At 33.4% G+C, this 14,090-nt stretch overlaps 1 protein-coding gene across 3 annotated transcripts; it reads left to right on the top strand.

Annotated features, from left to right (window-relative positions):
- The first annotated feature begins 1,186 nt into the window (after positions 1-1,186).
- LOC113763715 (callose synthase 2) lies at positions 1,187-3,783 on the top strand. Of its 3 annotated transcripts, none has more exons than XM_027307618.1 (4): positions 1,187-1,263; positions 1,960-2,200; positions 2,728-2,828; positions 3,358-3,783. In XM_027307618.1, exons 2-4 carry the CDS (start codon positions 2,014-2,016, stop codon positions 3,481-3,483), a joined length of 414 nt encoding a protein of 137 aa, XP_027163419.1. In that variant the 5' UTR covers positions 1,187-1,263; positions 1,960-2,013; the 3' UTR covers positions 3,484-3,783. The 3 variants fall into 3 exon arrangements, 2 of the variants coding, with proteins under 2 accessions (XP_027163419.1, XP_027163420.1); XM_027307619.1 differs by having other exon boundaries at positions 1,217-1,301; XR_003467383.1 differs by lacking the exon at positions 2,728-2,828.
- Positions 3,784-14,090: the final 10,307 nt, after the last annotated feature.

Genomic DNA, 14,090 nt, shown 5'->3' with positions numbered 1-14,090 from the left:
GGTTTGTTATCGAGTCCCGACGAGAGTTGGGCAGGCGGCTCACGGATACCTTAGAGTACGTCCTTGGGAGAGATGGGGTCGTCACACAAGTGGTATATCTCTAATCTATATATTTAGAGCATTGATATCGTTCACTGCTTTTGTTGGTCTTTGTTAATAGGCCCGACAAACCCAAAAGATTTCAGCTGTAATTAATTTTATTCGCCATGTTATAATTGATTGGCCCTTAAAAAGGGTGGCCTTTATCGAAAAAAAAAAGAAAAAGAAAAAAGAGTGTGACCTTTATTTAGTTCTTTGGGACCCAATGGGTTAATCTTAACTTAATTAACTTGTAATCTGGTTGGGTGGATGTGCTGTCTAAACCATGGCTCTTGGATTAGGTTTAATGGACTAATAATATATTTCAATCCTAAGATAAATTTCAATTAAACTCTAATTACATTTTCGCTATTGTTACCTACAATAATATTTCTTGCACATTGCCACTCTTGCCATTGCACATCATTTTTGTTTTTCTTTTGCTTTTTTGTTCATGCCAAATCAAACAAGTCAGGCCCTTATGTTTATAGGTGTTCATTGGTTGATAATTAGGAGCTCGATAAAAAAAAATTGGTAATTTGAAAATTAATTTTTTAAGACCAATATCTGATAACCGTTTAAATCTTAGTTTGATAAATTGGATCGGAGTTCTCCTGTAATTCGCTAATATCTAAAATGTGAAATATCAATAGTGAGTTAAAATATTTTAATTTTCTCTAAAAAATTGTCGTAACAAAATAATATCTTATATGTTTTTCCAATAAAATTCAATCAACTCAAACAAACATGATATGCAAAAAAAAGGTTCATAATCCCAAGGCCCAACTAGTAATCTCAATTCTTAAACAACATTGAGATAAATAAGAACTTCAAATTTAATTGTTAAGCTAAACTCCAACGTATCAACTTCCATTAAAAATTTACTTCCAAGTATAGTTATAATTAAGTTAACTAATTAGTATTTAGTGATAGAATTAAAATTGAAATTCTAAGTGGGCGTAGCATAGCCTGAAGTTTGCTAGTTTAAGACACTTGGAGTCATACTCCTAAGTCACACTCACGCTTGGACTTCAATTGTTTGTTCCATTAAAACCATGGTGTGCCATTATTAAAAGAAATTTCACTTATTTATTGTAGCTCCACTGTCCCAATTTGGGGAAGAATAAAGAAACGAGGACGCCACAGTCCTCTACAGCTCCACTTTCCCAAATGAAATCTTTCTTGGTAAATTTCTAGTTGTTTTTACTGTTCTCAAGTCATCTGTGAGTCCTTTTACCCTTTCTGTTCTTTTGGTAAGCTTTGATCAAGAAACAGAGAAGAAAAGCATGTTGAATTCTGTTTCTTGATTAAAATTAGGATTTTCTCTGTTTTGTTTTTTTCAATTGATAAGCAGCCTAGTGTTAGTTTGAGTTAGTGTTGGTTAAATTCGAGTTTAGTTACTTTTATGTTGGTAAGGAAGTTGAGGTTTTGGAAAGGGAAATATGAGTTTCAATTGTTTCAGGGATATGAGAAAGGGAGTTTCAATACCGTATTTCCTCTGTTTTCTGAGGGGATACCAAAAATGGGTTTTTGGGGTCATTCATGATTAAATTCTGTTTTCTTTTTAATACATTTTGCTATTATTTTGATGTAATTAGAGTAGAAAAGGTAAGGGAATAAAGAAGCAAGATGCAGCTATGGAGGGACTCATCCAATTTTGCCACGTCTTTAATGTTTCTTGAAAGAAACTAAGTAGTGGGGTTCTTGTAGTTAGAAAGAGATGAGTGGAAATTTCTTTCTTTCTGTTTTTTCCCTTTGGGGCAATTCTTTTTCTCAGGTCACTAAAGCTAAAGAGCTGAAGTTCTTGTCTTTTAGTGTTCAAATTTTTATTGAACAGTTAAGGTATGACATTTTGTTCATTTCAATTTTGGGTTTCGACAGGTGAATTGTAGGGTAATTTGATTTTTGTTATTGAGATTATAAGTTAAAAGAAGGATGGCTTACCAAAGGAGGGGATCAGACCTCCAACCACAGAGGCATATTCTGCGGACACAGGCTGCTGGTAATCTAGGGGAGTCTATGATGGACAGTGAGGTGGTGCCATGTTCACTGGTAGAGACTGCACCAATTCTCCGTGTTGCCAGTGAGGTTGAGCCAATTAATCCCGGGGTTGCTTATCTCTGTGAGTCCATGACCATTTCAGTATCCTTGTGTTGGTTGTTATTACACAAATATGTGTGTATGACATCTAAGCAATCCATCATCTAAAAACCATTGGTGGATATTAACTAATTGGCTCTAAGAGCTGAGTTCATGTCTAGATGAATTTTAATACTGAAGGTTGTAAGGCTGTTCAGCTGATAATGTTGTACCAACGTGGCATGACTCATGAGAGGAAAATATGAGTTTAAATGGTATTAATTTACTGACTGTTATGCTACGCTTCTTAATCTCAAGCTAGTGTTTCAGTCTTCTCAAGTCATATAGGCATCAAATTCTAGTTAAATGTTGTGGTATTAATGCTATTGCCCTCCCTTTTTGTGACTATAGGAAGGATGATAAGTTGTCTAGACATGCTAATGTTTATATGGTTTCCTCGAATTCACTTGTTACAAATTTTGTCTTTTAGTAGTTGACTAGTACTCAAGATTTTGAGGCAATGTATTTACACCATAATACATACTCTAATGGCCTTGCTGGGGGACTCAGGTCGATGCTATGCCTTTGAGAAAGGTCACCGTTTGGATCCAACATCAAGTGGACGACGAGTCCATCAGTTCGAAACAGCCTTGATTCAACGTTTGGAAAGGGTAATGTCAAATTTTCATGAGTTAGGCGGTTGTTTTTCTAGGTTCTAATATGATTAGTTTTAACTAATGAGAGAAAGTGAATCGGGGGGGAGGGTTGTGTTGGGTGGTCCGGTGGGAGGCATTGTAAGGAAGAGGTGTTGGGTTCAAGGCCTCCCACTTACAAAAAAAAAAAGAAAAATAAATAAATAAAAAATAAAAAATAAAAAAAGAAAGAGAAAGTGAATAGTTCAGGTTGTCATTTAACATTTGTGGCTATATGTGATGCTTTGGTATAAACTGAAAAGAATGATCAGAAGTTTAGTCTGAATTCAAATGAATAAATTGTGTCTAGTTACTCAGTGTAACTTTAGAATATTCTAGTGCTTGTATTAGCAAGAGGACTTTGTTATCAGACTAATCCACCATATTTGGATTACTCAAACATATTCTTGCTACTTGTCTTCACCCAAAGATGAATGAGCCATTTCTATTCCTACATTTTCCAAGAAGTTTGCCTGAGGAAATTCATATAATTTGGATATTTTGATAGGAAAATGATACAACATTAGCTGGAAGGACAAAGAGTGATGCTCGAGAAATGCAGAGTTTCTATCAGCACTACTACAGGAAGTATATTCAGGCGTTGCAGAATGCTGCTGATAAAGCTGATCAGTAGGTTATCTGCAGTTGTGGGCATTAATTTCTTAATAGCTAAGTGCAGATTCCTTGCTTAATGATTCTTTATGATCTCCTAATCTGTCCAGTGCCCAACTCACAAAAGCATACCAAACTGTTGCTGTACTTTTTGAGGTCTTGAGGGCCGTTAATTTGACAGAATCAGTTGAAGTGGCCGATGAGATGCTCTACTTTCTTTCCTTGTAGGTCATAGATAATCTTGATTGTACAGGAAAGTATACTGGCAATTTGCAGACGAAGTCTTTTCTATGCATCTGCTTGAGGAGGTTTCATCCTGTTAGTTGCTTCAATTCTCCTTGTACATTTCTTCTGCAAAAGAAAAAGAAAAACAGAGGCAATTAAAATAGTTACTCAATCAGTTAATGACAAGTTCCTTTGCTCACGCCTAAAGCAAGCATCTCAATTCATACCCAAAATAGAGTTCCTTTAGTCATACCAATTTGGTTGCTGATTTCTAATTCAATCAATCCGAATTTTAACATGTAACAATTTTGAAGTTTGAAAAGCTCAATATGACCACGCGCATTGAATTTTTGGCCCAATCCTTGATCAATTTGGTCTTGAACATGTATCTCGACCATCCAACAGCAAAATAATGCTAATTAAGACAGTAATGAAGCTAAAAATATATTTGAGTGGAGGTACAAATTAACCATAATTTTTTAAAATCTTTGTAAAACCCACACCCCTTCTCAATTTATACTTTACACAATTAATTAAATGGTAAATTGACATGGGTAAAAATTTAAAATAATTGTAGGATAGGTTAAAGGGTTAAGTGGGGGATAGGAAGGAGAGAAGATAGGATAAGAGTTCACAACAAATTAAAATTCTTATCTAAACCACCAAATAGTGGGTGGTTATTAGGGTTTAGAACTTTTATCAAAACAATAGAGAGAAAATAACACCATTCCTATTTCTAATTTGTTTGCCTCCTCTTAAAGCAAGAAACAACTAAGAATAGAAGGGAGGGAGAAGACATCGTCGTCGGATAAGCAAACAATTAAGTGTCTAGACCTGTAAATTCCGAATGTACGTTAAAATTCTTTTCTCTTAAGTCGTATTAGTTCCATGAACTATTTTTAGAGATTTTATGTATATGCACATTATGATATATTTATCCCTGTACGAGAAATTTAGGAAGATTTATATTTGCATTGATAGGAATAGGGTGTTAAATCTTAGCTATGGGGTAGAATAAAGTTTAAATCTTCATTTTGTTGAAAAGTTGAAAAAAGAAAGAAAGAAGAGGAAGCTGCTCGCGGCGCTGTTGCTGAAACCTCTAAAATGTGAAGCTTCAACAACGCCAGACAGAAACAAAAAAAAAAAGTAGTAGTCAAGAATTGTGGCGCTGCCAAAGCTGGACCAAAAGCTGGACCAAAAGCTTTGGCAACGTCAGGTGATGACAAGAAACGAAAGGGCCAGGCAAGGAGCTGGCCAAGGAAAAAAAAAGGGTCGCAGCAGCTATTTTTTTGTTGTTGCTGTTGATGGGTTAGGTCCAGAGATGGTTAGGTATGTATGTGGGCTTGTTTAATTGGAAGTTGGGTCAAGGGTAAAGGAGTATTGGGCTAAAGGCTGGAAGAAATAAGAAAATGCTTGGGTCAGAACCTTGGATTGTTATTTAGATCCCGAAAAAAAAAAGAATATAATGGCAAGTATATTTGGGTTAGAAATATAGTATGGGTTTGGTAAATATTTGATAGATAAATTTTAGAAATAATTAGGCCATCTTTTATGGACTAACATAGGAATTAAATTTCAAACCCAACCTAAAGATAATTTTGGAGTTTAAAGATTTAGTCATTTAAGCTTATACTTAATTAATTTAGTCTAAGATATTTAAATGGAAATCTAAAACATCTTAATCTAACCTTATTAGATAAATTTATATAATGTAAGATAAGTACTAGATTGTTAAATGAAACGCTTAAAATCATAATAATAATAATAATAATAATAATAATAATAACAACAACAATATAGATGTGGATGAAATAAATTAAAGAAATAAATGAAAATATAAATACAAGTGGAATAAACTAAAACAATAATTATAATAATAAGTCAATATATATATACATATATACATTAAAAAAAATAACACCTACACATGCGTAAAAATGAAAGTAAAGCAAAAGATAATAGTAGCCAATTAGGAAACCTATGCATTTGATAGGTATGACACAAGTTTAAAGGATCTAAGGTAGTTTCACTCGAGCAGCCAGACAAAGATAGGTGGTACTTACCCTTTTGAGATTTCAAAAGTGCAAAGTGCAATTTTTGTTATCAATCATATTTTGATGTGTTAACTTGAAATATATTTTATTAAATGATTTACTTGAATATTTATGTGAGTTCTATTTTTACTATACAAAGATGGACCATGTGACTTATTTGAAACATTTTGATATGTTATTATATACCAAATGAGATGTATCTTTTATGAAATCAAGAACTATGCATGTAACGTGTGAAATGAATTTATATTAAGTAAAATTCAAAACAGTCATGGAATAGATAGTAGGGGCTATAGTCCTGCCTAGTGGTCATGGTAGCCTGGTGTAGAATCCGGCCGATTGACAAGGTCATGGTAGTTCGGTATAGAATTCGACCGATTGACCCATGTATGTAATAAGACCAATCAGAAGTCATGAAACATATTGGTTGCCCACCTAGAAGGGGTTTAATCTCTAGGTTGAGTACTCAGAAGCCGATCATTGCATGTACTTGTTATGAGTTGATATGAAATGACTTATGACTTTATGACTTTCATGTACGATTATGAATAAGATGTTTACCAATTGTGATGTCACTCATCATTACTGATTGTTTTACAAATAATGTTGCTTTCAATTATTATGGATGTGAACAATGTGCAAATAGTTTGGTTTATATGTATATATGTATATGTGGAGTTATGGTTGCATGGTCCAATAGAGGGTTAGATACTACCTACTGAGCGATTTGTCGCTCAACCCAATTTTTACCATTTTTGCAGATTCTGAGGAATATGAGTTGATTTATATAGAAGACCCTGAGGATGATTTTTATTGGTTCTAAATGGATGGAAATTGGCAGCCTAGCTACCTCTAGCTGTTAGTTTTATTTATTTCCTTTTCTACTTTTTCGACCAGAGAATAAATCTACGAATTTATTGGATACTTGTAGACTACCTTTCATTTGACATTTGTACCGCACTTTATTTAGTTATACTATTTAGTACTTTCTAAATTTAGTGTAGTATAATATTGCCTTGTATCCGTGAGTGAGACTTGAGGATACGGCGGATGTCAAGTAACTGGCATGTGCAGGCTTGGGGCGTGACATTTTTAGTGGTATCAGAGTTTAGGTTATATGATCTGAAAGTATGTGAAATGGTGTTTGAGATTTTAGGGGCTTTGAGAATTGAAATGAGATAAAAAGAAAAAAATGATTAAAGGAAATAAGAGATTCTCATGATTTTTAATGTTATCAAAGTTTAGGTTATGCGATCTAGATGTATGTTGAATGATGTTTGTAATATTAGTGATTTTAGGAATTGGAATGAAGTTGGATAGAAGATTGTGAAATAAGAGATTTCCATAATATTTACTGATAACAGAGTCTGGGTACGATTTACTCTTTAGAGGAAATACACACTAGGAAATGATCAATGTGATTGACTAAATAGGCTTGAAAATTTGCATGTGTGATTTAAGTTGAAATTGTACTATTGGTGTTTATGATATTCTTTTATTGGATATGATTTTGGCAGTACATTCTAAGTTTAAGATGTCGAACGTGTAAGAAATATTATATATATTTGAAGTATTGTTTATAGGAAATTGAAAGTATCAAGGAATTAAAGTACGCAGCAAGCATGATGGATTAAATAAAGAGACCCAGTTTAAATAGTGTAGGATTAATTGCACGATGGGTGACAACGACATTGGAGGTTATATTGACTTATCTTGACGTGAGCTAAGGCTTCACGGACGAAACCACTTCAAAGGACGAAAAATGAAATGTTGCGGACCTTTTCTATTTGCAAAAGAGCTCTATCAATAGTGCTCTTACCTGGATAGAAGTACTACTGATGCTGCTATTATTTTACTCTTGTTAAACTATTATCACTATTGGTGACAACTAATAGGTGTATGGCTTTATCCCATACAAATTGATATAGTCTAGCAGTAGTATTCCTTTGGTGGGAGATGTGGCCAAGAGTGAATAGACTTGTCTCTTTTTGAGATTTACAACGATTAGATCTAATGCCTCAGACAATTATTGAATTAGTTTATTGGCATTATTACATCGTGCTTAGTCAATAAATATGTTAGAAATTTCTTCGCAGGTTTTGGTTCAGTTGATCCAATCAGGGAGGGTGTCGAAGTGGCCTTTATGCAACACGTTGCGTCGGATACGTCATCTCTTAGCCTCGCTGCCCTCTTCAGTGTCGCATATCTTTCGGGAGGCTAATACTTCCTCCGACTTGATGGCTAATTCACGTTGGGGGACCGATTTCTTTTGCACATCTCATCAGCAACTGCTGAGTGTGGTACGAGCATCTGTACTCCTTGACACTAGGGAGTTCTCGTCTGTACAGTACCATCTTACAATAGTGCCTTCAGGGTAGTACTCTCGATAACTGCCTGGCTGAATGCGCACGCTGTACTCTTTCTCTTCCGTTGCTTTTCAATAAAAGAAGAACTTTTTATTAAAAAAAAATGTTAGAAATTTCTTAGAATACATAATCTTACATAGTTCTTGTCTTAAAAAAAATTATTTCACGAACGAATGCTAATCAAGATTTTTGAATAAGTATCTTTATCAAATAAGTATAATTTCTATAAATATATATGCACCAAGATACACAAATTAACAATAAAAAATGAATAAACACCATAAATAATAATATCCTATAACCCTGAACAAAATGTTTTTATGATGCTCATCCAATCTCAAAATGAGCTATAGATAAATGTGTTCTACATTTAAAAAAAAATCATATCATGTAGAAAGAATATAACAATAATTCTTAATAAATTCTCTTTGTGCTCTAAATTTTAATGGTGTAAGAAGTACAATTAACTAACTTATGTGTTTCAAACACTTCCAGGTTTCTAAACTTGAATGAGTTCGAAATTCTATGCATAGATAAATACTTTACCAAAGTTATGATAAAGTTATTATATTCAAATATGAGAATTTGGCGATAATTTTTGTATAAAATTTTGTGTTTTTTCGTATGTTTTACCGTAATATGAATATGTGTTTTGGAAATTGAATTGAGGTAAAAAAAATGACCAAAGGAAATAAGATTCTCATGGCATTTAGTGGTATAACAACTTAGGTTATAGGATTTGGAAATAGGTGTGATGCTATTTGAGGTATTATTGATCTTTTTTTTTTTGGAATTTGAAATGAGATAGATATGAAATTTGAGGGAAATAAGAGATTTCCATTACCAATTGCAAACACAGTAGGTAGGAACCCATATATCGAGATAATGATTACTTTTTGTGATAATAGATAAATAAGTTGTGATAGAATGTGTGACAAAAGAAAAAATGGTACTATTAGTGTTTATGGTATCCTTTCTATAGGTTGATCTTTATGGAGCACTCTAAACCGATATTTAGAATGCCGAATTTGTAAGAGATATTATAAGAGCTATTGTGTTCATCTAAGCTATATAAATATGAAGATGGAAGATATTGAGAAAAATAAGAATGCGCAGCAGAAGATTGATGGAATTAAATAAGAAAATCCAATTTAGACGTTGTAGAAATAATTCCCAAGATGTATTGCAAGAACATTGAAAATTTTGTTAAATTATTTTGATGTTTGTTTTTTTTTTGTTTTGAGGACGAAACCTTTAAAAGGGGAGAGAATGGGATATCTAGTCTAAAAATGAATTGCGAAAGTAGTGTCGGATTGAGATCCTAGATACACGTCTAAATTTTGGTCAATCTACCAAGAGATTATGGAGACTGATTTAAGACTAAGTACCGCATTCCACCCCAAAACGGACAGACAATCAGAAAGGACCATACAAACACTGGAGGGCATGATGAGAGCTTGTGCTCTAGACTTCTCGGATAGTTGGGATAGGTTTGTGAAACTAATGGAATTCTCGTATAACAATAGCTATCATAGCGGGATAGGTATGACACTGTTTGAAGTGTTATATGGGCGATAGTGTAAATCTCCCTTATATTGGGATGAAATAGGTGAGAAGCTGATCACCGGCCCCGATTTGGAGGAAAGAATCTTGGAGAAGATTAAAGTTATTTGAGAGAGACTAAAAGTAGCTCTGCATCGAAACAAGAATTGGGCAGATTTAAAGAGAAGACCTTTAGCATTTCAACTGAGAAAAATGTTATATTTGAAAGTATCCCCCATCAAGGGAGTGATGAAGTTTGGACCCAACTAAGAAAGTATGTATCAAACCCGAGCCATATTTTAGGGGATCAACCCATCAAGGTGAGGGAGAACTTATCAGTGGACGAAATTCCTTTGAAAATCGTGGATCAGAAGGATCAAGTTTTAAGGAGAAGAACTATATCCTACGTCAAAGTACAATGGACGAACCATACATTGCGAGAGGCAACGTGGAAATTAAAGAAAGACATGCGGAATAGATATCCCTATCTTTTTTATCAAAGTACATAAGTTTCGAGAACGAAACTTTTTGTAAGGGGGTAGAATGTAAAACCCACGCCCCTTCTCATTTTATACGTTACTCAATTAATTAAATGGTAAATTGCCATGGGTAAAAATTAAAAATAATTATAGGATAGATTAAAGGGTTAAGTGGGGGATAGGAAGGAGAAAATATAAGATAAGAGTTCACAACAAATTAAAACTCTTATCTAAACCACCAAATAGTGGATGGTTATTAGGGTTTAGAACTTTTATCAAAACAACAGAGGGAAAATAACACCGTTCCTACTTCTCATTTGTCTACCTCCTCTTAAAGTAAGAAGGAACTAAGAATAGAAGAGAGGGAGCAGACGTCGCCGCCGAATAAGCAGATAATTAAACACCTAAACCTGTAAGTTCCGAATGCACGTTAAAATTTTTTTCTTGTAAGTCGTATTAATTCCATGAACTATTTTTAGAGATTTTATGTATATGCACGTTACCATATATTTATGCATGTACGAGAAATTTAGGAAGATTTATATTTGGATTGATAGGAATAGGTTGTTAAATCTTAGTTATGGGGTAGAATAAAGTTTAAATCTTCATTCTATTGAAAAGTTAAAAAAAAAAAGAAAGAAATAAGAGGAAGCTACTAGCGGCGCTGTTGCTGAAACTTCTAAAACTAATGGAATTCTCGTATAACAATAGCTATCATAGCAAGATAGGCATGGTACCGTTTGAAGTGTTGTATGGACAAAAGTGTAGATCTCCCTTATATTAAGGTGAAATAGGTGAGAAGCTGATCACCGGCCCTGATTTGGTGGAAAGAATCTTGGAGAAGATTAAAATTATTTGAGAGAGACTAAAAGTAGCTCAGGACTGAAACAAGAATTGGATGGATTTAAAGAGAAGACCTTTAGAATTTCAACCGAGAGAAAAGGTATATTTGAAAGTATCCTCCACCAAACGAGTGATGAGGTTTGGACCCAACTAAGAAAGTATATATTAGACCCGAGCCATATTTTGGAGAATCAACCCATCGAAGTGAAGGAGAACTTATCAGTGGAAAGTTCTTTTGAGAATCGTGGATACGAAAGATCAAGTTGTAAGGAAAAAACCATACCGTACGTGAAAGTATAATGGACGAACCATACACTGCGAGAGGCAGCGTGGGAATTAAAGAAAGACATGTGGAATAGATATCCCTATCTTTTTTATCAAAATACGTAAGTTTCGAAAACGAAACCTTTTGTAAGGAGAGTAGAATGTAAAATAGGTATGTAATCGAGTCGAGTCGAGCTCGAGTATTGCCATACTCGAGCGACTCGACCTATTAATAACTTGGCTCGAACTCGACTCAAGCTCGATCGAGTCGAAAAATCTCAAACTCAAACTTGACTTGAGGAAATCTTTAAAAGCTCGAGACTCGACTCGATAAGGCTCGACTAAAGTTATCGAGTCGAGTAATCAAGCTTTTTGACTCGATACCTTACTTGTAAATTCAGTATAAATTATACTCATAACGGTCATTTTATAATTATAATACATATATATTATTTAAATTATATGGCTCAACGAGTAGCCACGAGCTGCAACATTCTGACTCGAACTCGACTCGAATGTGTACTCGAGTAGCTCGAGACTCGGTTTGACCGAGTTCAAGCCAAGCCATTGACCTACTCGCGAGTAGCTCGGCTCGCGTACATTAGGACTCGCGAGTAGTTCGGCTCGCATACATCCCTAATGTAAAACCCACACCCCTTCTCAATTTTTACTTTACTCAATTAATTAAATGGTAAATTGTCATGGGTAAAAATTAAAAATAATTGTAGGATAGGTTAAAGGGTTAAGTAGGGGATAGGAAGGAGAGAAGATAGGATAAGAGTTCACAACGAATTAAAACTCTTATCTAAACCACCAAATGGTGGGTGGTTATTAGGGTTTAGAACTTTTATCAAAACAACAGAGGGAAAATAACACCGTTCCTACTTCTCATTTGTCTGTCTCCTCTTAAAGCAAGAAGCAACTAAAAATAGAGGAGAGGGAGAAGACGTTGCCGTCAGACAAACAGACAATTAAGCGCCTAGACCTGTAAGTTTCGAACGCACGTTAAAATTCTTTTCTCTTAAGTCGTATTAATTCCATGAACTATTTTTAAAGATTTTATGTATATGCACATTACGATATATTTCTGTCTATACGAGAAATTTAGGAAGATTTATATTTGGATTGATAGGAATAGGGTGTTAAATCTTGGCTATGTGCTAGAATAAAGTTTAAATCTTCATTCTGTTGAAAAGTTAAAAAAAAAAAAAAAAAGAAAGAAGAGGAAGCTGCTGGCGGCGTTATTGCTGAAACTTCTAAAACGTGAAGCTTTAGCAACGCGAGACAGAAACAAAAAAAAAAAGTAGTAGTCAAGAATTGCGCCACTGCCAAAGCTTGACCAAAAGCTTTGGCAACGTCAGGTGAAGACAAGAAACGAAAGGGCTAGGCAAGGAGCTGGCCAAGGAAAAAAAAAGCGGGGGTGGCAGCGGCTATTTTGTTGTTGTTGTTGATGGGTTAGGTCAAGAGATGGTTAGGTTTTGTATATGGGCTTGTTTAATTGGAAGTTGGGCCAAGGGTAAAGGAGTATCAGGCTAAAGGTTGGAAGAAATAAGAAAATGCTTGGGTCAGAACCTTGGATCGTTATTTAGGTCCCAAAAAAAAAGGAATATAATGGTAAGTATATTTGGGTTAGAAATATAGTATGGGTTTGGTAAATATTCAAGAGTAAATCTTATATACACTGACAGTTTCACCGTTGGATTCATGACATGTGTGCAAAAGTTGAATTTCAAATTTAAATTTTGCATAGTTGTTATTCATCCAATGCTGACAGTGTAGAAAAGATTAATCCAATATTCAATAGATAAATTTTAGAAATGATTAGGTCATCTTTTATGGACTAACATAGGAATTAAATTTCAAACCTAAACTAAAGATAATTTTTGGAGTTTAAAGATTTAGTCATTTAAGCTTATACTTAATTAATTTAGTTTAAGATACTTAAATGGAAATCTAAATCACCTTAATCTAACCTTATTAGATAAATTTATACAACGTAAGATAAGTCCTAGATTGTTAAACGAAACGCTTAAAATCCTAATAATAATAATAATAATAATAATAATAACAATAACAATAATAATACTAACGATAACACTAACAATAATAGTAATAATAATAACAATATAGATATGGATGAAATAAATTAAAGATATAAACGAAAAATAAAATGAAAATATAAATACAAGTGGAATAAACTAAAACAATAATTATAATAATAAGTCAATATATATACACATATATACATAAATAATAATAATAACACCTACACATACGTAAAAGTGAAAGTAAAGTAAAAAATAATAGTAGCCAATTAACAAATATATAAAAATGGTAATAAAATAAAATAGTGATGACAAGGACAGTAACAATTATACTGAATAATAAAAAAAAATATATGTATAGTAAAACAATAGTCAAGATAATAAATATGATTATAAATAATTATTTTCTTTTAAATTAAGAAACTTTACAAAAAGAGAAGCTATTTAAATTAAGAAACTTTCCAATTTAAGAAACTTTCCAAAAAAAGAAGCCGTCCAACTTAGGAAAACGTTGCTAGGGTTCATAAAGTGGTCTAGACATGAATCTTAAACTTGATCAGCGTTTTTATATTTATGCATATAAGAAATATCAACTAATTAGGAAACTTATGCATTTGATAGGTACGACACAAGTTTAAAGGATCTAAGATAGTTTCACTCGAGTAGTCAAACAAAGATAGGTGGTACTTACCCTTCTGAGATTTCAAAAGTGCAAAGTGCAATTTTTGTTATCAATCATATTTTGATGTGTTAACTTGAAATATATTTGATTAAATGATTTACTTGAATATTTATGCGAGTTCTATTTTTA

Source organism: Coffea eugenioides, chromosome 2 (assembly GCF_003713205.1).
Source record: "Coffea eugenioides isolate CCC68of chromosome 2, Ceug_1.0, whole genome shotgun sequence".
In the NCBI taxonomy this organism is placed as follows: Eukaryota; Viridiplantae; Streptophyta; class Magnoliopsida; order Gentianales; family Rubiaceae; genus Coffea; species Coffea eugenioides.
This window is presented reverse-complemented; position numbering and strand designations above follow the sequence as displayed.

What these genes read in the sequence shown, in the direction of transcription:
- LOC113763715 (XM_027307618.1), top strand. Translation starts at nt 2,014, where the DNA reads ATGGCTTACCAAAGGAGGGGATCAGACCTCCAACCACAGAGGCATATT. An exon ending in TCCCGGGGTTGCTTATCTCT is followed by an intron (nt 2,201 to 2,727) that starts GTGAGTCCATGA and finishes TGGGGGACTCAG; the next exon opens with GTCGATGCTATGCCTTTGAG. An exon ending in TGATTCAACGTTTGGAAAGG is followed by an intron (nt 2,829 to 3,357) that starts GTAATGTCAAAT and finishes ATATTTTGATAG; the next exon opens with GAAAATGATACAACATTAGC.